The 22632-nt window shown below is 45.6% G+C and overlaps 2 protein-coding genes across 2 annotated transcripts in view; one reads left to right on the top strand and one right to left on the bottom strand.

Annotated features, from left to right (window-relative positions):
• LOC121574754 (PDZ domain-containing protein 7-like) overlaps positions 1-22632 on the bottom strand; it is a 46797-nt gene that overhangs the window by 12708 nt on the left and 11457 nt on the right. Inside the window, exons 8-12 of the mRNA XM_045224960.1 lie at positions 15114-15629; positions 14585-14611; positions 8192-8200; positions 7675-7938; positions 6239-6423 (exon numbers count right to left, since the gene is read on the bottom strand). Of these exons, the coding sequence (XP_045080895.1) occupies positions 6239-6423; positions 7675-7938; positions 8192-8200; positions 14585-14611; positions 15114-15629 (1001 nt within the window). The remainder of the gene's footprint in view (positions 1-6238; positions 6424-7674; positions 7939-8191; positions 8201-14584; positions 14612-15113; positions 15630-22632) is intronic.
• Positions 10870-22632, top strand: part of LOC121574759 (sideroflexin-1-like) — a 59875-nt gene continuing 48112 nt past the window's right edge. Inside the window, exon 1 of the mRNA XM_041887355.1 lies at positions 10870-10935. The gene's annotated coding sequence lies outside the window, so the exon portion shown is untranslated. The remainder of the gene's footprint in view (positions 10936-22632) is intronic.

Here is a 22632-nt window from a genome sequence, read left to right as displayed (position 1 = left end):
GACATGTACTGGCTTAAGCAGGGGGACACGTCTGGCACCGCAGGATTTGAGTCCCTGGCGGCGTAGTATGTTACTGATGGTAGGCTTTGTTACTTTGGTCCCAGCTCTCTGCAGGTCATTCACTAGGTCCCCCCGTGTGGTTCTGGGATTTCTGCTCACCGTTCTTGTGATCATTTTGACCCCACGGGGTGAGATCTTGCATGGAGCCCCAGATTGAGGGAGATTATCAGTGGTCTTGTATGTCTTCCATTTCCTAATAATTGCTCCCACAGTTGATTTCTTCAAACCAAGCTGCTTACCTATTGCAGATTCAGTCTTCCCAGCCTGGTGCAGGTCTACAATTTTGTTTCTGGTGTCCTTTGACAGCTCTTTGGTCTTGGCCATAGTGGAGTTTGGAGTGTGACTGTTTGAGGTTGTGGACAGGTGTCTTTTATACTGATAACAAGTTCAAACAGGTGCCATTAATACAGGTAACGAGTGGAGGACAGAGGAGCCTCTTAAAGAAGAAGTTACAGGTCTGTGAGAGCCAGAAATCTTGCTTGTTTGTAGGTGACCAAATACTTATTTTCCACCATAATTTGCAAATAAATTCATAAAAATCCTACAATGTGATTTTCTGGTTTTTTCTCAATTTGTCTGTCATAGTTGACGTGTACCTATGATGAAAATTACAGGCCTCTCTCATCTTTTTAAGTGGGAGAACTTGCACAATTGGTGGCTGACTAAATACTTTTTTCCCCAATTATTAGGAAATGAAAGACATACAAGACCACTGATAATCTCCCTCGATCTGGGGCTCCACGCAAGATCTCACCCCGTGGGGTCAAAATGATCACAAGAACGGTGAGCAAAAATCCCAGAACCACACGGGGGGACCTAGTGAATGACCTGCAGAGAGCTGGGACCAAAGTAACAAAGCCTACCATCAGTAACACACTACGCCGCCAGGGACTCAAATCCTGCAGTGCCAGACGTGTCCCCCCTGCTTAAGCCAGTACATGTCCAGGCCGTCTGAAGTTTGCTAGAGTCCATTTGGATGATCCAGAAGAGGATTGGGAGAATGTAATATGGTCAGATGAAACCAAAATATAACTTTTTGGTAAAAACTCAACTCGTCGTGTTTGGAGGACAAAGAATGCTGAGTTGCATCCAAAGAACACCATACCTACTGTGAAGCATGGGGGTGGAAACATCATGCTTTGGGGCTGTTTTTTCTGCAAAGGGACCAGGACGACTGATCCGTAAAGGAAAGAATGAATGGGGCCATGTATCGTGAGATTTTGAGTGAAAACCTCCTTCCATCAGCAAGGGCATTGAAGATGAAACGTGGCTGGGTCTTTCAGCATGATAATGATCCCAAACACACCGCCCGGGCAACGAAGGAGTGGCTTCATAAGAAGCATTTCAAGGTCTTGGAGTGGCCTAGCCAGTCTCCAGATATCAACCCCATATAAAATATTTGGAGGGAGTTGAAAGTCTGTGTTGCCCAGTGACAGCCCCAAAACATCACTGCTCTAGAGGAGATCTGCATGGAGGAATGGGCCAAAATACCAGCAACAGTGTGTGAAAACCTTGTGAAGACTTACAGAAAACGTTTGACCTGTGTCATTGCCAACAAAGGCTATATAACAAAGTATTGAGAAACTTTTGTTATTGACCAAATACTTATTTTCCACCATAATTTGCAAATAAATTCATTAAAAATCCTACAATGTGATTTTCTGGATTTTTTTCTACATTTACATTTTTTACATTTTAGTCATTTAGCAGACGCTCTTATCCAGAGCGACTTACATATATATATATATTTTTTTTTTATACTGGCCCCCTGTGGGAATCGAACCCACAACCCTGGCGTTGCAAACGCCATGCTCTATCAACTGAGCTACATCCCTGCCGGCCATTCCCTCCCCTACCCTGGACGACGCTGGGCCAATTGTGCGCCGCCCATGAGTCTCCCGGTCGCGGCCGGCTGCGACAGAGCCTGGATTTGAACCAGGATCTCTAGTGACACAGTTAGCACTGCGATGCAGTGCCTTAGACCACTGCGCCACTCAGGAGACACAAAATTTCTCTCATTTTGTCTGTCATAGTTGACGTGTACCTATGATGCAAATTACAGGCCTCTCTCATCTTTTTAAGTGGGAAAACTTGCACAATTGGTGGCTGACTAAATACTTTTTTCCCCACTGTATATTTTCTGTTGTATTTTTGACTTTATGTTTTGTTTACCCCATATGTAACTCTGTGTTGTTTTTTATCGCACTACTTTGCTTTATCTTGGCCAGGTCGCAGTTGTAAATGAGAACTTGTTCTCAATTGGTTTACCTGGTTAAATAAAGGTGAAATAAAATAAAATAAAATAAAAATGTTTCATGGGAACATCGCAAGAACATTCCTGTGTCTAGTTTTCTGAGGGTTAGGAGAATATTCCATCAATGTCACACCAAACATGCTATGTTCTCAGAATATAAAATCATAATATTCTAGACAAGTTTCATGGGAACATTGCAACAACATTCCTATCTATCAGCTGTCAGGACGTCGCCTGATTATCCTAAAGAAACGTTCTCCCCCCAAAAAACATGTTTCATTACATAGCACCCCTTGTTACTGTTGCCGAGCCCATCAAGGCACTGATTGGTGAATCACTGATCCATTCACATCTCTTTGTCTGTTACCAAGGTTAGGGACACTAAACACACACAAACAATGCTTTTAACATATATGTTTTCAACTTGCAGTACATATTTGACACACTTTGACATATATGATTACATTGTGCATGTTCATTTATACAGTAATTATTATTCAACATCACCTCACTTTGGATTTGAACTTTGGTTCATGGCATTCCGATCTTTCTGCTACGACACCATGTCTGTCAATGACTGATTTTCCCTGTATTGCCACACTTTGCAGTTTGAAGTAAATCTCAACTCTGTAAAAAGCACACTCAAGAAATACTATTTTATTTATTACAGTGATTCAGGAGTAACATTAAAACAGGGTAATATGCCTCACCAACATTAGACAACTATACAGAAAACCCTAACATTGCTGAAATAAGTCAATCAAATCAATGATGAGAAAATAGTCAGATTCCCAGCAAACGGGACATCCTAAGGACATTCGGCAACATTCCCGTTCGGTCCCTTCAGGGTTTCGGCGCAACGTTACCCCACTGAGGTTCTGAGAACATTCTAGGAACATTAAAACATGACGTTCAGGGAACGTTCTCTGGGGGACCTTTGTCTAGTTCCCTGTAAGTTCCCAGGATGTCACTGAGGACCATGTCAGGACCATTTTAGGACATTCTCAGGACTTTCATTTTACTAGTCCTTAGGACGTTGCCTGATGGTCTCAAGGGAACGTTCGCTTGGGGACCTTTGTCTAGTTTCCTGTAAGTTCCCAGGATGTCACTGAGGACCATGTCAGGACCATTTTAGGCCATTCTCAGAACTTTCATTTTACTAGTCCTTAGGACGTTGCGTGATGGTCCCGAGGAAACGTCCTCTGTGGGACCTTTGTGTAGTTCCCTGTACGTTCCCAGGACTTCACTAAGGACCATGTTAGGACCTTTTTAGGTCGTTCTCAGGACTTTCATTTTACTAGTCCTTAGGACGTCGCATGATGGTCCCAAGGGAACGTTCTCTTGGGGACGTTTTTATAGTTCTCAGTTTGTCCCGGGATGTTTTTAGGATATTCTTGGGACGTTGTGTCATGGTCCCCTGGAGGTTTTGTCTAGTTCCTGTTTTATCCCGGGGATGTCCCCGAGGACGTTTTTAACACGTTCTTTGGACGTTGTGTCATGCTCCCCTGAAAGTCCCCTGAACGTTGTTGGGACGTTGTGTCATGGTCCCCTGGATGTTTTTTATCACGTGATGGTCTCAGGTGTCCAAAACCATTATAAGTAAAGTCATTAAATGGTATGGGGGTTTTAAGATAAGTGGTACTCTGTTCAGTTAAAATAGTGTCCAAATCTTTAATCAATATGATTACATTTGACATGATCCCTCAGCATTGACTTTTCAATATGACCGTACCTGGGATTTGAACTCACAACCTCTGGATTTGGAATATGCTGATCTTTCTGCTGCGCCACAAAGTCTGTAGAATTTCAGAAATCCCCTACATATTCATTACCTATAATACATCTCTGCACTTCGCAAAATAATGCCTTCTTCATTGCTATTTCAGTTATCAGTTAATCTGACTATTCTCTCATTGATTTCATTTACTTATTTCAGCAATTTGAATTTGGTTGTCTAATGCTGGTGGAACATATTATTCTGTTTTAAGGTTACTCCTGAATCACTATGATACACAATAGTTTTTCTTCAGTGCATTTTTAACAGAGCTGAGATTTACTTTGAAGTGTAGTGTAGGAATAGGCCTACAGGCACAGCAGGCTGTAAACCAAGAGGATGTGAGTTCAAATCCCAGATGAGAACAGGCTAAATAATAATTACTGTATGAATAAACATACACAAGTGTGTCAAATATGTAAGTTAAAAGTGTTGTGTGGGTGCCCCTAGCATTGTCAAAAGAGAAAGAGCTGTGACTGGATCAGTGGTTCACATTGATGGGCTTGGCAACAGTAACAAGGGGTGATGTGTAATGAAACTAAGTCTGTGTGCCCTGGGTAAAACGTATATTTTATGGGGGAGAACGTTTCTTTGAGACTATCAGGTGACGTCCCAAGGACAAACTGGGAACTAGACAAAAACCTCCAGTGGACCATGGACCAGTGGACCATGACACAACGGCCCAAGAACGTTCAGGGGACCTTCAAGGGATCATGACACAACATCCCAAGAAAGTCCTAAAAACAGACCCGGGACAAACCGGGAACAAGAAAAAACGACAAGGGGACCATGACACAACGTCCCAAGAACGTCCTGGGGGACGTCCCCCGTACCAACCGGGAACTAGACAAAACCTCCGGGGAGCCATGGCACAACGTCCCAAGAACGTCCTAAAAACGTCCTCGGGGACGTCCCCGGGACCAACAGGGAACTAGACAAAACCTCTAGGGGACCATGACACAACGTCCTGACGACTTCAAGGGACCATTTCGTGATGTACCGGGGACATCCTAATGACTCATTATTGTTTGCAAGGTTAACTGGTAACTGATATAGACATGGTGGCATAGCAAGAAGATTGGAATTCCATGAATAAATTAATATGCACAATGTAATCATGTGAAAGTGTGTCAAATATGTAAGTTGAAAACAATGTATGCTAAAAGCATTGTACTAACCTTGCCAACAGACAAAGAGCTGTGAATGGATCAGTGTGTCAACAACTAGGGCCTTGTTGGGCTTGGCAACAGTAACTAGGAGTGATGTGTAATTAAGCTTTTTTTTTTGGGGGGGGTTCTTTGGGACCATCAGGTGACATCCGACGACTGATACACAGGAATGTTCTTCAACAATAATTGACAGCGGGTGACATGATGAATTAACTCAGAAAACTGGACACAGGAAAGTTCTTGCAACGTTCCAAAAAGTGTCCGCACGAGAACACGGACATTGATGGAATATTCTCCTAACCCACAGAAAATCTGGACACAGGAATGTTCTTGCAAAGTTCCAATGAAACGTTTCTAGAACATTAATATCTTATATTCTGAGAACATGGTAACCACGTTCTGGGTAAATTCTGTGTGGCATTATTGGTCTCTAGAAAACAGTCCTTGCACATCACTGAAACTTTCCAATGAAGATGTTAGGTTTTGACCTAATAAGACTCTTAAGGGAACATTCTCTAAAGGTGTAGGAACGTTTGTTGTTAGATGGGATTGTCCACCATCCCACCCAAAAGCCTGGAAGAGGTGCAAGAGTAGCTCCAGCCCCGCATCACACACACACACTTACACTCAAGTGCCTGATTGACTGCCAAATAATGTTATTTTCTTGCTTAGTAATTTTTTTTCTGTGGTAGGTATGTCTGATTCCTTCATATCTACGGACATCAAATTGTTTCTGGGTTGGCCCTTGTACTGTTTCAGACAGCCATTCCGGCTCAGTAGCTCTGCAGCGTCTCACTCAATACGCTGTTTTGTTTCAGTAACTCACCTACCTGCAGTCTTATGACGGTCATTACAGCTCAGAATTTTCCCTCTTCGAGTGTCTCAGTCAGAATTTACTCTCTTACAATGTCTCCATCAGCCATTACAGCTCAGAATAGCCCCCATTTACAGTGTCTCACTCATTTTGGCTCAGTGACTCACCCGCTTGCAGTGTCTCATGACTGCAGTGACCTCGTCCTGACTGAGCAGTTTCCTGGCCATGTCCTCCACCTGTCCCAGGGTCTCAGGGTGAGGCAGGGGGCTGCTGTCCTTCACCCCAGCACGGGTCTCCCTTGGAGAGGTCAGCAGCTGGAACGGATGACCCCTCTCCTTATCTGGGGAGTCAGGTGGACAGATATTACATTTACGTCATTTAGCAGACGCTCTTATCCAGAGCGACTTACAAATTGGTGCATTCACCTTATAGCCAGTGGGATAACCACTTTACAATATGTTTTTTTTTTCTTTTTCTTTGGGGTGGGGTAAGGGGGGGTAGAAGGATTACTTTATCCTATCCCAGGTATTCCTTAAAGAGGTGGGGTTTCAAGTGTCTCCGGAAGGTGGTGAGTGACTTCGCTGTCCTGGCGTCGTGAGGGAGCTTGTTCCACCATTGGGGTGCCAGAGCAGCGAACAGTTTTGACTGGGCTGAGCGGGAACTGTGCTTCCACAGAGGTAGGGGGGCCAGCAGGCCAGAGGTGGATGAACGCAATGCCCTCGTTTGGGTGTAGGGACTGATCAGAGCCTGAAGGTACGGAGGTGCCGTTCCCCTCACAGCTCCGTAGGCAAGCACCATGGTCTTGTAGAACAACATGATCACACAATGAAAATGTGCTTGTTCTCTGAACCACAAAATGACAGAGCTACTGAGTGAGTAGTAGTAGTAAAATGCTAGCCAGTGATTAGGGGACATCTGTTTAGCAATGCTAGCGAGTGGTTAGAAATAAGGGTGAGGTAATAATAGCCAGTGGGGTTAGGGTTGAGGCTTGGGTTGTGGTTGAGGGTTAGGGTTGAGGCTATGGTTAGGGTTAAACCAGGATGTGGGCATGAAACTAGGGTTAGGGTCGAGGCTATGATTAGGGCTGAACTAGGATGTGAGCATGAAGCTACGGTTAAGTTTAGGGTTGAGGCTATGTTTAGCATTGAACCAGGATGTGGGAATTAAGCTAGGGTTAGGGTCGAGGCTATGGTTAGGGTTGAACCGGGATATGGGCATGAAGCTAGGGATAGGGTAGAGGCTATTCTTAGGGTTGAACCAGGATGTGGGCATGAAGCTAGGGTTAGGGTTAGGGTCGAGGCTATGTTTTTGGTTGAACTGGGATGTGGTAATTAAGCTATGGTTAGGGTCGAGGCTATGGTTAGGGTTGAACCGGGATGTAGGCATTAAGCTAGGGTTAGGGTTAGGGTCGAGGCTATGATTAAGATTGAACGGGGATATGGGCGTGAATGTCTCCAGTCTGAGATGGAAGGACTGGTGCTTTTGTGTATCTGATTGCTAACATGCATGCATTCATGTGTTTGTGTGGTTGTGCAAGTGAGTGTAGATGTGTGTTCTATGCAGTTGTGGCAGTGTATCTTGGCCCTCTCACCTTTGTCAGCATGGTGGGAAGGTGATTTAGATCGCCCCCTGTGGGAGTCCCCTGTCCCTGTGTCTCTACTGTCCCTTGATGTGTCTCTCTCTCTCTTGTTCCTGGATATGTCTCTCCTGCGGTCTCTCCTGAAAAGGAGGCTAACGAAGGTCTTGGAGCGCTGCAGGGTCTTGCTGCCCTCTCTCTCTCCTGCACTCTTCTCCTTTCCCTGCTTCTTCTTCTTCTGCTTGTCCTCTGAGGGAGCAGCATGGATAGAGATCAAGGTTAATGCACCACCTCATGGTTTGGTAAGTGACATCATGATGTATGGGGTTCATAGGCAGGCCATAATATACTGTATTCATTTCTTTGACACTGTTGAGTTTGAATACTAGATCTGAAGTGACTAGCACTCCCTCTACTCTTCTACTTCTTCTTCTGCTGCTGCTGTTGCTTGTCCTTTGTTGGTTAGAGGGAATGGTAAAATCAAATAAGGCCCTGCGGCCCCCCAGGAAATTTTGGTGCGGGCCCTAGGTCAGGAAAAACTGACATAGACAGCCTGGTCACCCGTGATACAAGTCAGTATTCAACATCCATCCGTGTCTGAGGATGTTGGGAGATGACGTGGAAACCAGCTACTAGGGGCAACAGTGAGCGCTGTTACCTTCAAGTAGGTTTTGCTCTAGCGTTGTGGACGGGAATGGCAAATGGGCGTAAGCATTTGCCTCTGATTCCAAAGGTTGAAAGTTCAAATCCAGCAAAAAAAATGATTTTGAGATTATTGTTTTAAGCCTATCCCAAACCTTAATCCTTACCTTAACCATTCGGAGTTAATAACTAACCTTAAGATTTCGGAGTTAATGCCTAAACTTAACTTTAAACACTTGGAAATTTGACGTTTGCAACAACTTCGAAATCTGACATTTGAGAAACATGGATGAACATATACAGTGGGAAAAAAATCCAGAAAATCACATTGTAGGATCTTTAATGAATTTATTTGCAAATTATGGTGGAAAATAAGTATTTGGTCAATAACAAAAGTTTCTCAATACTTTGTTATATACCCTTTGTTGGCAATGACACAGGTCAAACGTTTTCTGTAAGTCTTCACAAGGTTTTCACACACTGTTGCTGGTATTTTGGCCCATTCCTCCATGCAGATCTCCTCTAGAGCAGTGATGTTTTGGGGCTGTCGCTGGGCAACACGGACTTTCAACTCCCTCCAAAGATGTTCTATGGGGTTGAGATCTGGAGACTGGCTAGGCCACTCCAGGACCTTGAAATGCTTCTTACGAAGCCACTCCGTCGTTGCCCGGGCGGTGTGTTTGGGATCATTGTCATGCTGAAAGACCCAGCCACGTTTCATCTTCAATGCCCTTGCTGATGGAAGGAGGTTTTCACTCAAAATCTCACGATACATGGCCCCATTAATTATTTCCTTTACACGGATCAGTCGTCCTGGTCCCTTTGCAGAAAAACAGCCCCAAAGCATGATGTTTCCACCCCCATGCTTCACAGTAGGTATGGTGTTCTTTGGATGCAACTCAGCATTCTTTGTCCTCCAAACACGACGAGTTGAGTTTTTACCAAAAAGTTATATTTTGGTTTCATCTGACCATATGACATTCTCCCAATCCTCTTCTGGATCATCCATCCAAATGAACTCTAGCAAACTTCAGACGGGCCTGGACATGTACTGGCACTGCAGGGGGACACGTCTGGCACTGCAGGATTTGAGTCCCTGGTGGCGTAGTGTGTTACTGATGGTAGGCTTTGTTACTTTGGTCCCAGCTCTCTGCAGGTCATTCACTAGGTCCCCCTGTGTGGTTCTGGGATTTTTGCTCACCGTTCTTGTGATCATTTTGACCCCACGGGGTGAGATCTTGCGTGGAGCCCCAGATCGAGGGAGATTATCAGTGGTCTTGTATGTCTTCCATTTCCTAATAATTGCTCCCACAGTTGATTTCTTCAAACCAAGCTGCTTACCTATTGCAGATTCAGTCTTCCCAGCCTGGTGCAGGTCTACAATTTTGTTTCTGGTGTCCTTTGACAGCTCTTTGGTCTTGGCCATAATGGAGTTTGGAGTGTGACTGTTTGAGGTTGTGGACAGGTGTCTTTTATACTGATAACAAGTTCAAACAGGTGCCATTAATACAGGTAACGAGTGGAGGACAGAGGAGCCTCTTAAAGACGAAGTTACAGGTCTGTGAGAGCCAGAAATCTTGCTTGTTTGTAGGTGACCAAATACTTATTTTCCACCATAATTCGCTAATAAATTCATTACAAATCCTACAATGTGATTTTCTGGATTTTTTTTCTTCTCAATTTGTCTGTCATAGTTGACGTGTACCTATTATGAAAATTACAGGCCTCTCTCATCTTTTTAAGTGGGAGAACTTGCACAATTGGTGGCTGACTAAATACTTTTTTCCCCCACTGTAATTCTGACGTGAGACTGTGAGAGATAGTTGGACATAGAAGCCCTATCATAGTTACATAGATGCCCAATCAGAATTACATAGGAGCCCTATCATGGTTACATAGATGCCCTATCAGAGCTACATAGATGCCCTATCATTGTTACACAGTTGCCCTATCATAGTGTGATGGAAAATTTTATGTTTGTGCTTTTCTAATAACCAATTTCTGTGTTCTATGTTTGTGCTTTTTTAATAACCAATTTCTGTGTTCATTCAAGTGACTGATTGAACGAATCCTTACTATCAGTATCTGCAATTTGGGAGTATGCCCAGACCCTTGTTTTGAGAATGAACGGTATCTCAGTTTCAAGGTCTCAGCTTAGAGAGAAGAAGCCTCGCGACGTATTGGTCTGTCACATGCATGACTCAGTATTGGTCAGTCACATGAATGAAGCAAACGTTAATGATGAATAAGCTAAATCATGCAAATATAACTTGTCTGCAGTATATAAGAGAACAAACGGGACTGCCTCGGTAGAGCTCCTGACCGACATGTGTACTATGGTGCATTGAGTTCGTTGGAACCTCTCCAACATGCTGTTAATAAAGAGTTATTCATTTAAGATTGACTTCGAGTGTCCCTGTGTAGAATTTCCACAACAATTTGGTGTCAACTAACAGGATGATTGATTCTGCCTGCGGAGCTTTCCAGTGGGGGTCTGCGAGGAAAACCGGTGTCGCATTTTATGACGCGTGAGGGAAATTCCCATCTGACCAAAAGAGGACGAGACCCCCCCAGACCCTTACTGTGAGCTGCCCAGTAGGAGACACATCATCCGCGAACAATTGAGGGACACGGCAACCGATTTCAGTAAGTCAATTTAAATGAATTTGTATTTGTTTTTTAAACATAAAAATGGAGTATGGTGCAACTAGTCCTAAGTCAAGTGATAGCACGAAGTGGATGTGGATGTGAGTTGTGTAAGTGTGGAAAGTATTAAGCTGATTGAAATTGGGTTGATAACAGGCTTGAAATTTGGCTATTAAGCTGATTGAAATTTGGATAACAAAATATTTAAATTTGGATATTAAGAAATATTAGATAAGTGATTGAAATTTGGATAATAAGCTGATTGAAATTTGGATAATAAGTACTGAGTGAATGTGTGAAGGTGCATGTGTTTTTCTATATGTATACGGCAAGACTATAGAATCTATATGGACCATAGCATTTATGACTACATAAACTACTGACACTATAGACACTGAGAGACTATAGATAAGTGAGACTATAGATACAATAAAGAGTATAGATGCTGTAGCGACTATGGCGACTGTAGAGACTAGAGGAACTGTGGCAGTAATACATATGACAGAAGAAGGCTAGAGCTAGTCTTAGAGAGAAGACTAGAGCGAGGGAAAGTAACGGTGCCATGGAAAGCCCCGCTGACAGCTGTCTGCAGCCACTAACAATAGCACAAGGTGCTATTCTATATGTATAGGAGATACATATAGTGCATAGGAAATAACGACAGGAGGATTGTTGAAGATGCACATGGAGTAATAAGGGAGATTACTGAGTGTGTTTGGGAATAGTACTAAGTGAATGTGGATGTGAAAGTTGTGTGAGTGTGGAAAGGATGTGTTAAGCTGATTGAAATTTGGATAATAAGCTGATTGATTGAAATTTGGATAACAAGAGGAGTGAAATTTGGATAATAAGAGAATTGGAATTTGGATAATAAGAGGATTGAAATTGAGATAATAAGACTATTAAGTACTGAGTGAATGGGAGCTGTCAGGGGACTAGCTAGGGTGTGAAAGAGGTAATATGGGAGATTACTGATTGTGTGTCTGAATGAATTCCCCAACCAGTTCTGTTAGCTGAGTTTTTCGATCTGCATTATCTAAGGTTATTATATATTAAGTATTTGATCCCCTGCTGATTTTGTACGTTTGCCCACTGACAAAGACATGATCAGTCTATAATTTTAATGGTAGGTTTATTTGAACAGTGAGAGACAGAATAACAACAAAAAATCCAGAAAAACACATGTCAAAAATGTTATAAATTGATTTGCATTTTAATGAGGGAAATAAGTATTTGACCCCTCTGCAAAACATGACTTAGTACTTGGTGGCAAAACCCTTGTTGGCAATCACAGAGGTCAGATGTTTCTTGTAGTTGGCCACCAGGTTTGCACACATCTCAGAAGGGATTTTGTCCCACTCCTCTTTGCAGATCTTCTCCAAGTCATTAAGGTTTCGAGGCTGACGTTTGGCAACTCGAACCTTCAGCTCCCTCCACATATTTTCTATGGGAATAAGGTCTGGAGACTGGCTAGGCCACTCCAGGACCTTAATGTGCTTCTTCTTGAGCCACTCCTTTGTTGCCTTGGCCGTGTGTTTTGGGTCATTGTCATGCTGGAATACCCATCCACGACCCATTTTCAATGCCCTGGCTGAGGGAAGGAGGTTCTCACCCAAGATTTGACGGTACATGGCCCCGTCCATCGTCCCTTTGATGCGGTGAAGTTGTCCTGTCCTCTTAGCAGAAAAACACCCCCAAAGCATAATGTTTCCACCTCCATGTTTGACGGTGGGGATGGTGTTCTTGGGGTCATAGGCAGCATTCCTCCTCCTCCAAACACGGCGAGTTGAGTTGATGCCAAAGAGCTCGATTTTGGTCTCATTTGACCACAACACTTTCACCCAGTTCTCCTCTGAATCATTCAGATGTTCATAGGCAAACTTCAGACGGGCCTGTATATGTGCTTTCTTGAGCAGGGGGACCTTGCGGGCGCTGCAGGATTTCAGTCCTTCACGGCGTAATGTGTTACCAATTGTTTTCTTGGTGACTATGGTCCCAACTGCCTTGAGATCATTGACAAGATCCTCCCGTGTAGCTCTGGGCTGATTCCTCACTGTTCTCATGATCATTGCAACTCCACGAGGTGAGATCTTGCATGGAGCCCCAGGCAGAGAGAGATTGACAGGTGTTTTGTGTTTCTTCCATTTGCAAATCTTCTCACCAAGCTGCTTGGCGATGGTCTTGTAGCCCATTCTAGCCTTGTGTAGGTCTACAATCTTGTCCCTGACATCCTTGGAGAGTTCTTTGGTCTTGGCCATGGTGGAGAGTTTGGAATCTGAATGATTGATTGCTTCTGTGGACAGGTGTCTTTTATACAGGTAACAAGCTGAGATTAGGAGCACTCCCTTTAAGAGTGTGCTCCTAATCTCAGCTCGTTACCTGTATAAAAGACACCTGGGAGCCAGAAATCTTTCTGATTGAGAGGGGGTCAAATACTTATTTCCCTCATTAAAATGCAAATCAGTTTATAACATTTTTGACATGCGTTTTTCTGGATTTTTTGTTGTTATTCTGTCTCTCACTGTTCAAATAAACCTACCATTAAAATTATAGACTGTCAGTGGGCAAACGTACAAAATCAGCAGGGGATCAAATACTTTTTTCCCTCACTGTACATTTGCAAAAATTTCTACAAACCAGTTTTTGCTTTGTCATTATGGAGTATTGTTTGTAGATTGATAAGAAAAAACAATTTTATCCATTTTAGAATAAGGCTGTAACGTAACAAAATGTGGAAAAAGTAAAGGGGTCTGAATACTTTCTGAAGGCACTGTAGATTTGTTATATGTGTGCTATTTCTATTATTCCCATTCTTAAGTTTCATTTTTGCGTCTTTCAAAATGCTGAATATACTATATTTTTGGTTATTTAAAAATATATTTCACAGCGGTTTAGATGGTACAATTATTCTCTACACTATACATTGTTTGTTTAGTCACATAAACTGAAATTAGGTTAAATGGCGGCGCGATTTCTGCATATTCACCTTTAAAGTAAATTGACTAAATTAATCAAATACTAGCAGGCGAAAACCCCATTTGTTACAAGTAATCTCTTTGTTACGGGTCTTTGTTAAATGCTTTGCTTGTGGTGTACCTTTGCCAGATTGAGGTTCACAGAGAAAAATGACAAAAAGTATTGTATGTGTTTGTTATTTCAAAGTATAATTCATTATACTTTGCATGGTTCCATGCTCACGCTGGCCAATAAAAGTGGATGATACACTCTTCAGTAAGAGGTTAAAGACCGTTCATCTCTCATCCAGTCACATTCTCTGTTCTCTCCAGTAAATCATTCCTAGTAGAAAACAACCCGGTAATATTGATGTATTGTACACAGATGTTTACATTCACTGGTATTTTGAGACCTCTGCTGCAGTCATCTGAATAACATTAACAAAAGTATGACTCGGGGTGCATCTCAATAGTCTGAAGTGTCTTTCTTTGTGTCCTTTCCCTCATCTGCATAAAATAGCCATCGGGTGAAATCAAATATCTGTTACTGTAGGTATCCCCACCATTTTGCTTTCACCTATTATTTGTTTTCAGATCAGTGCAGTTGAAGGAGAGGTGAGTATAGGCTATTGAGATGTACCCTCAGACAGTAATGACTGATTCACACTATCGAGCCAAGCCGAGCTGTGCAGTGCTGGCCTGGTTAAGCATCCACCATAGTTCTGAAACCATGCTGGAAAGGACAATGTGAAAAGAACATATCCTAGCCAACACAGTTTGGTTTGGGTTAGCCCTATAGTGTGAAAAAGGCTTCAGTGTTGTTTTCGTTGACTTCCTGGTGAGAGGGAGTGCCAGTGGGGTCGTGTGCAGGTTATCAGACTGCAGCTCAGAGGGGATCTCCCTAAAGCTCTGAGGGTGTATCTCGTTACCCAGAGGCACCAACAGCCACAGGGACTGAACTGAACTCTGGCTAAACTCTCGTGTTGCGAAGGAGATAGTTGCCCTGGGTTAGGATTAGATATACAGGTATGCCTATTCATGTATCAAAAACAGGAGGGAGGGATGCACTCCAAAAATGGATATTTGAAAACAAAAGTGTTTGGGAGTGCATTTCCCATTTATGATACTTTGGCCTCTGTTCTCTTAGGCCTTTGGATTCCTTGCGGATCATACGCTGTGGACTGGCAACTATTTACATGAACTGATCATAGTTTTGCTCCTCACCTGTAACTGTGATATGGCTCTGGGATCGTCTGATGGGCTTTCTCGGTCTGCTCAGGGCCATAAGCACAGCCGTTTTTGGGGAGTCCTGCGCCACGTCCTGTTCCCCTTGTGACAACATCCCCCCTTTGCCCCTTCCCCCATCACCAGCCCCTCCCCTTTCCACAGGACCCTCCCCTTTCCCCCGAATCGCTGTGTCCTTCAAAAACACAGTGGCGCCTAGCGTCCGGCTTGTTTCCATGGCGACTAGCCTTCCAAGAGGCGAGGGGGGTGCGTTAGAGTCCGGGGGGGGGTGTAGGTCAGTCTGCATGGCAGTCTCTGTGGTGCGTTCGGAGCTGCTGGGGCGGCGGGACTTGTCATCGGTGGAGATGCAGACGTCCACCATGTCGGAGCCGAAGGTGGGGGGGAAGAGGACTTGGGAGAGACCACTAAGGGAGCTGAGGGGGGTGGAAGACAGGGAGGAGGCCGAGGAGTAGGAGTCAGAGCCCTGGGAGGAGGATGGAGGCCCGCCATTGGCCACTGCATGGGGAAGAAGAGGAACTCATTTAGAAACAGTAGCTGGAGATTTGAAAAATAAATGTATAGTGTTTCAATACCATAGGACACAATATGATATTGTCTAATGATGCAAAATGAATGCTATAGATAAGTGTTGGTGGTTTGGTCAAAGTGACCACCAGTGAACCTCATAAGAGGAGTTGAAATTAGGATTTATTGCGTAATCAGAATGAAGTCATGTTTTCCTCAGTTTTATAGTGTGTCCTCAAATCATTCAACTCTAGTTCCCATCCCACAATCGACCAGCTGTATACATAACACACATTTTTCACATTGTCATAAAGTCTTGGTAGTTGGTACAGACTGACATCTGTCTGAACTCACTGTTTGTTTATTTGTTTATTTGGATCCCCATTAGCTTTTGCAGAAGCAGCAGCTACTCTTCCTGGGGTCCACACAAAACACAAAACATGACAAGTAACAAAAGATACACTGATAGACAAGGACAGTCACACACATTTAAAATACAACGATATACAAACAAAACAACAAAAAAAGAATACAAAGAATACAACTAATAAATAATGTGTGTTAGTGTGTTTGTGTGTGTGTGTCCTCACATTCCCCGCCGTTCCATTAGTTGTTTTTTAATACTGACGGTAACTCCTTATTTAGAATTTAAGTGAGCTCACTGGCTTTGGGTGCTGACATGTAGAAAGTGGAATCATCTGCATACATAGTCATTCTAGCTTCATGTAAGACCAGTAGCAAATCATTTGTAAAAATAGAGAAGAGTAATGGCCCAAGGCAACTGCGCCCCTGAGACACTGCACTGTACATATCTGATGTTAGAGAAGCTTCCATTGAAGAACACTCTCTGGGTTCTGTTGGATAAATAACTCTCCAATCATGTAATGGCAGGTGATGTAAAGCCATAGCAAGTGAGTTTTTTCAATAGAAATGTATGATCAATAACCTCAAAGGTTACACTGAAATCTAACAATACAGCTCCAACTATCGTCTTATTATCCATTTATTTTAACCAATCATCAGTCATCTGAGTCAGTGCAGTAAAAGTTGAGTGCCCTTCTCTATATGCATGCTGAAAGTCAGTAGTTAACTTGTTCTCTGAAAAATAGCATTGTATTTGGTCAAACACAATCCTCTCCATCAGTTTACTAAGAACAGGCAGCAAACTGATTGGGCGGCTGTTAGAGCCAGCAAGGGGTGCTTTACTATTTTTAGGCAGGGGAATTACTTTAGCTTCCTTCCATGCCTGGGCACAAACTCCTTTAGGCTTTGGTTAAAGTTATAACAAATAGGAGTGGCAATACAGTCTGCTACCATTTTCAATAGTTTCCCATCAATGTTGTCTATACCTGGTGACTTATCATTATTGATGGATAACAATAGTTTTTCCACCTCTCCCACACTTACTTGACCAAATTCAAAACAGCAATCCTTCACATTCATTATTAGATCATTTATACAAAAATATGATGGTTCACTGTTCAATGTTGTCACGGTCGTCTATGTCGTCCAAGTATGACCAAGGCGCAACGTGTCCAAGAAACATGACTTTATTAATCAAAGTAACCAAATACAAAACAAAAGACGACTCAAATGAAGTCCACGGTACAACAGACCGAAAACGGAACAAAAACCCACAAACACACAGTGAAACCACAACAGTTTAAATATGGCTCCCAATCAGAGATAACGAGCCGACAGCTGTCACTCGTTACCTCCGATTGGGAGTCACATGAATAATCAAGAACCACCACAACATAGAAATGAACACCTAGAAACCAACATAGAAATACACCCAAAAGAAAATGAACAACCCTGGCTCAATAATCAAAGTCCATGGAGCCAGAGTGTCACAGTACCCCCTAAAGGTGCGAACTCCGGGCGCACCAGCATACAGTCTAGGGAGGGTCTGGGTGGGCGTCTGTCCATGGTGGCGGCTCTGGCACTGGTCGTGGTCCCCACCCCACCATAGTCACTACCCGCTTACGTAGCCTCCTCCAAATGACCAACCCCCCAACTAAACCCCCAGGATTAAGGGGCAGCACTGGACTAAGAGGCCCCACCGGACTCAGGGGCAGCACCGGACTAAGGGGCAGCACCGGGCTAAGGGGGCAGCACCGGGCCAAGGGGCAGCACCGGACTAAGGGCAGCACCGGGCTAAGGGGCAGCACCGGACTAAGGGGCAGCACCGGACTAAGGGGCAGCTCCGGACTGAATGGCGGATCCTGGCTGGTTGGCTCTGGCTGATCCTGGCTGGCTGGCGGATCCGGGCTGGACGGCTCTGGCGGATCCCGGCTGGACGGCTCTGGCGGATCCTTGCTGGACGGCTCTGGCGGATCCTGGCTGGACGGCTCTGGCGGATCCTGGCTGGACGGCTCTGGCGGATCCTGGCTGGACGGCTCTGGCGGATCCTGGCTAGACGGCTCTGGCGGATCCTGGCTAGACGGCTCTGGCGGATCCTGGCAGGACGGCTCTGGCGGGATCCTGGCTGGAGCGGCTCTGGCGGATCCTGGCTGGACGGCTCTGGCGGATCCTGGCTGGACTGGCTCATGGCTGGCTGACGGATCTGGCTGCTCATGGCTGGCTGACGGATCTGGCTGCTCATGGCTGGCTGACGGATCTGGCTGCTCGTGGCTGGCTGACGGATCTGGCTGCTCATGGCTGGCTGACGGGTCTGGCTGCTCATGGCTGGCTGACGGATCTGGCTGCTCGTGGCTGGCTGGGGATCTGGCTGCTCATGGCTGGCTGACGGGTCTGGCTGCTCATGGCTGGCTGGCGGATCTGGCTGCTCATGGCTGGCTGACGGATCTGGCTGCTCGTGGCTGGCTGACGGATCTGGCTGCTCTGGCTGGCTGACGGATCTGGCTGCTCATGGCTGGCTGACGGATCTGGCTGCTCATGGCTGGTTGACGGATCTGGCTGCTCATGGCTGGCTGATGGTGCTGGCTGGCGGCTGGCGGTGGAGGCGGACCCCAGCCTCGGATTGCGGTCATCACCTCCAGCAGGGCGGCTCCCATCTGCAGGAGCTGCTCTTGCTGGCCCCGAACCTGGGCTTCCAGTCTAGTATGGGCTGCGTCGGCTCCTGCTGATTCCATAGCTGGTGTATGATTCTGTCTGGCGGAAGGCTCTGGCTGATCCTGTCTGGCGGAAGGCTCTGGCTGATCCTGTCTGGCGGAAGGCTCTGGCTGATCCTGTCTGGCGGAAGGCTCTGGCTGATCCTGTCTGGCCCAGGAAGGCTCTGGCTGATCCTGTCTGGCGGAAGGCTCTGGCTGATCCTGTCTGGCGGGAGAGCTCTAGCGGCTCCGGTCTGGCGGACGGCTCTGAAGGCTCATGGCAGACGGGCGGCTTTGCAGGCTCAGTACAGACCGGGCAGTTCCTGCGGCGCTTGGCAGACGGACAGTTCAGACGGCGTTGGGCAGACGGGCAGTTCAGGCGCCGTTGGGCGACGGGCAGTTCAGACGGCGTTGGGCAGACGGACAGTTCCAGGCCCCGTTGGGCAGACAGGCAGTTCAGGCGCCGTTGGGCAGACGGGCAGTTCAAGCGCCCGTTGGGCAGACGGGCAGTTCAGGCGCCGTTGGGCAGACGGCAGACTCTGGCCGTCTGAGGCGCACCGTAGGCCTGGTGCGTGGTGCCGGAACTGGAGGTACCGGGCTGAGGACACGCATCTCAGGGCTAGTGCGGGGAGAAGGAACAGGCCGGACCGGGCTGGCGACGCGCACCGTAGGTTTGGTGCGAGTGGCAGGAACAGGCCGGGTCGGGCTGGCAACGCGCACCGTAGACTTGGTGCGGGTGGCAGGAACAGGCCGGACCGGGCTGGCGACGCGCACCGTAGGTTTGGTGCGAGTGGCAGGAACAGGCCGGGTCGGGCTGGCGACGCGCACCGTAGGTTTTGGTGCGAGTGGCAGGAACAGGCCGGGCTGGGCTGGCGGCGCACACCGTAGGGTTCTGTGCGTGGAGCAGGAACAGGCCGGGCTGGGCTGGCGACGCACACCGTAGGTTCTGTGCGTGGAGCAGGAACAGGCCGGGCTGGGCTGGCGACGCACACCGTAGGTTCTGTGCGTGGAGCAGGAACAGGCCGGGCTGGGCTGGCGACGCACACCGTAGGTTCTGTGCGTGGAGCAGGAACAGGCCGGGCTGGGCTGGCGACGCCACACCGTAGGGTTCTGTGCGTGGAGCAGGACCAGGCCGGGCTGGGCTGGCGACGCACACCGTGGGTTCTGTGCGTGGAGCAGGAACAGGCCGGGCTGGACTGGCGACGCACACCGTGGGCTTGATGCGTGGGTAGGAACAGGCCGGTCCGTACTGGGAACACACCCCACTGGCTTTAACTGGGGATCAGGAACGGGCGGACCGGACTGGTAACACACATCAGTCTCTCACGCCGTGCCGCAACAACTTCCCTTCCTCTACTCGCCAATGGCTCCCGTAATCCGATAGCCTTCTCTCCACGTCTCCCTGTGGCAGCCTCCTGCTGCCCAGCCGCCTAAGCCATGTGCCCCCCAAAAATTTTTTGGGGTTGCCTCTCGTCCTTCCGACGATGGCCCTGCTGATGCCGTTGCTCCTCTCCTGCCAGGTTCTCCCCCTTCATCGCCCTCCGGTACGGACGGCCTCCTCCTGCGTAATATGTCCCCAGCCGAGAGGACATCCACCAGCGTTCTCTCCATACCTGCCGCTTCCTCCCCAAGAAATTCTTGGGTAGTACTCTCGGGCTTCCAGCCTTGCCTCCGTGCTGCCTCCTCATATCGCCGCCTCTCGGCTCTAGCTGCCTCCCCGCTCTTCACGAGGACGGCGATATTCTCCCGGTTGATCCCAAGGCCCCTTACCATCCAGAATCTCCTCCCATGTCCATGAATCCTTTATGGGAGTCCATAAATCCTGTGTAGGTAGGTCCTGTTGCCGCTTGACACGCTGCTTGGTCTTTTTGTGGTGGGTTTTTCTGTCACGGTCGTCTATGTCGTCCCAAGTATGACCAAGGCGCAACGTGTCCAAGAAACATGACTTTATTAATCAAAGTAACCAAATACAAAACAAAAGACGACTCAAATGAAGTCCACGGTACAACAGACCAAGAAAACGGAACAAAAACCCACAAACACACAGTGAAACCACAACAGGTTTAATAGTACTTAAATCAAAAATAGAGAGTAAACCAAGCTGTCACTCGTTCATTGGAATAAACATGATAATCAAGAACAACCAACATAGAAAAAAAATAAAACAACATAGGAACAAAATGAAACCAAATGTTGTCATTTCACTTCTGAGTTTTTCCACTTCACTAGTGAAATAGTAATTGAAATGATTGGCAATATCGAAAGGTTTTGTTATAAATTACCCATCAACTTCAATGAACGATGGAGATGAATTGGGTTTTACATTTACATTTACATTTTTGTCATTTAGCAGACGCTCTTATCCAGAGCGACTTACAGTTTTCTGCCCATGATATCATTTAAGGTACTCCAAAGTATTTTTCCATTGTATTTTATGTAACATATCTTTGTTTGGTAATATAAGTTTGTTTAGTCACAACATTTCTCAATGTATATTATGTCAACCATTCAGCTGAGCAGCCTGACTTGTTTGCCACCTCTTTTGCATAATTGCTTTGAACCATAACATTTTCTAATTCATCATCAATGCAGTGGGCGCCAATAGTTCTCACAGCTAGTTTCTTAACAGGTGCATGCTTGTCAACAATTAGCATTAATAATTTTTGAAATACTTCCAGTTCTGTATCTGGATTCAATTCCGCATACACATCAGACCAACATACATTTTTTACATCTTCAACAAAATAATTCTGAGAAAACATTTTGTATGATCTATTATAAATTACTTTAGGCCCAAACTTTGGCACTTTGGCTTTCCTTGTTATTGCCACAATGTTATGGTCACTACAGCCAATGGAAACTGATATTGCTTTGGAGCAAAGCTCTGTAACATTAGTGAAGATATGATCCAACACTATTGGTATGCACTCTAGTTGGTTGAGTGATAACCTGGGTCATATTACAGGCATTAATCACAGTTAGAAGCTTCATCTTAATATAATAATAATAATATGCCATTTAGCAGACGCTTTTATCCAAAGCGACTTACAGTCATGCGTGCATACATTATATATTTTTTGTGTATGGGTGGTCCTGGGGAGCGAACCCACTACCTTAGCGTTACAAGTGCCGTGCTCTACCAGCTGAGCTACAGAGGACCATCTTGAGAGGATAGCTAGTTGCTAAGCAGTCAATGTTCAGGTCACCCAGAAAATAGACCTCTCTGTTAACATCACACACATTATCAAGCATTGCACACATATTATTCAAATACTGACTGTTAGCACTTGATGGCCTATAGCAGCACCCCAAAAGAAGAAGCTTAAGATGAGGCAGGTGAACTTGCAGCCACAACACTTTAACAACATTTGACATGAGATCCTCTCTAAGCTTTACAGGAATATGGGTCTGAACATATACAGCAACACCTCCACCATAGGCATTCCTGTCTTTTCTGTTGATGGTATATCCCTGTATTGCTACTGCTGTATCATCAAAGGAAATATCTAAGTGAGTTTCAGAGATGACCAGTATATGAATGTTATCTGATGTTAGAAAGTTATTTTCTTTCATGAACCTTATTTCTAAGGCTGCATATATTAATATGGGCTATTATTAGCCCTTTCCTTTGTAGCTTATTGGAGATAGACATAATATGGAGACAAAATAAATAAATAAATAAATATGTGTGTGTGTGTAAGTGTGTGTGTGTAATGTTGGGCTGAAGCTACTGACCCTGAGGCTATGCTCTCTCATTCCGCTCAGGCTTTTGGACGGGAGGATGGACAATGAGCCTGTCGTAGCAGATGTAAGGAATGTTCCCATGCTCTCTGACAGCTTTCATAGTTGGGATAAGTTATTTCCACCTCTGGTGCACAGCTACAGGGAGGTCCTTGTTGAGGAAGATGTTGGTTCCTCTCAAGTTCTTGGCTCTCTCCAGA

Source organism: Coregonus clupeaformis, chromosome 1 (assembly GCF_020615455.1).
Source record: "Coregonus clupeaformis isolate EN_2021a chromosome 1, ASM2061545v1, whole genome shotgun sequence".
Classification (NCBI taxonomy): domain Eukaryota; kingdom Metazoa; phylum Chordata; class Actinopteri; order Salmoniformes; family Salmonidae; genus Coregonus; species Coregonus clupeaformis.
The sequence above is the reverse complement of the archived record's forward strand: the minus strand, read 5'-3'. Positions and strand labels throughout refer to the sequence as shown.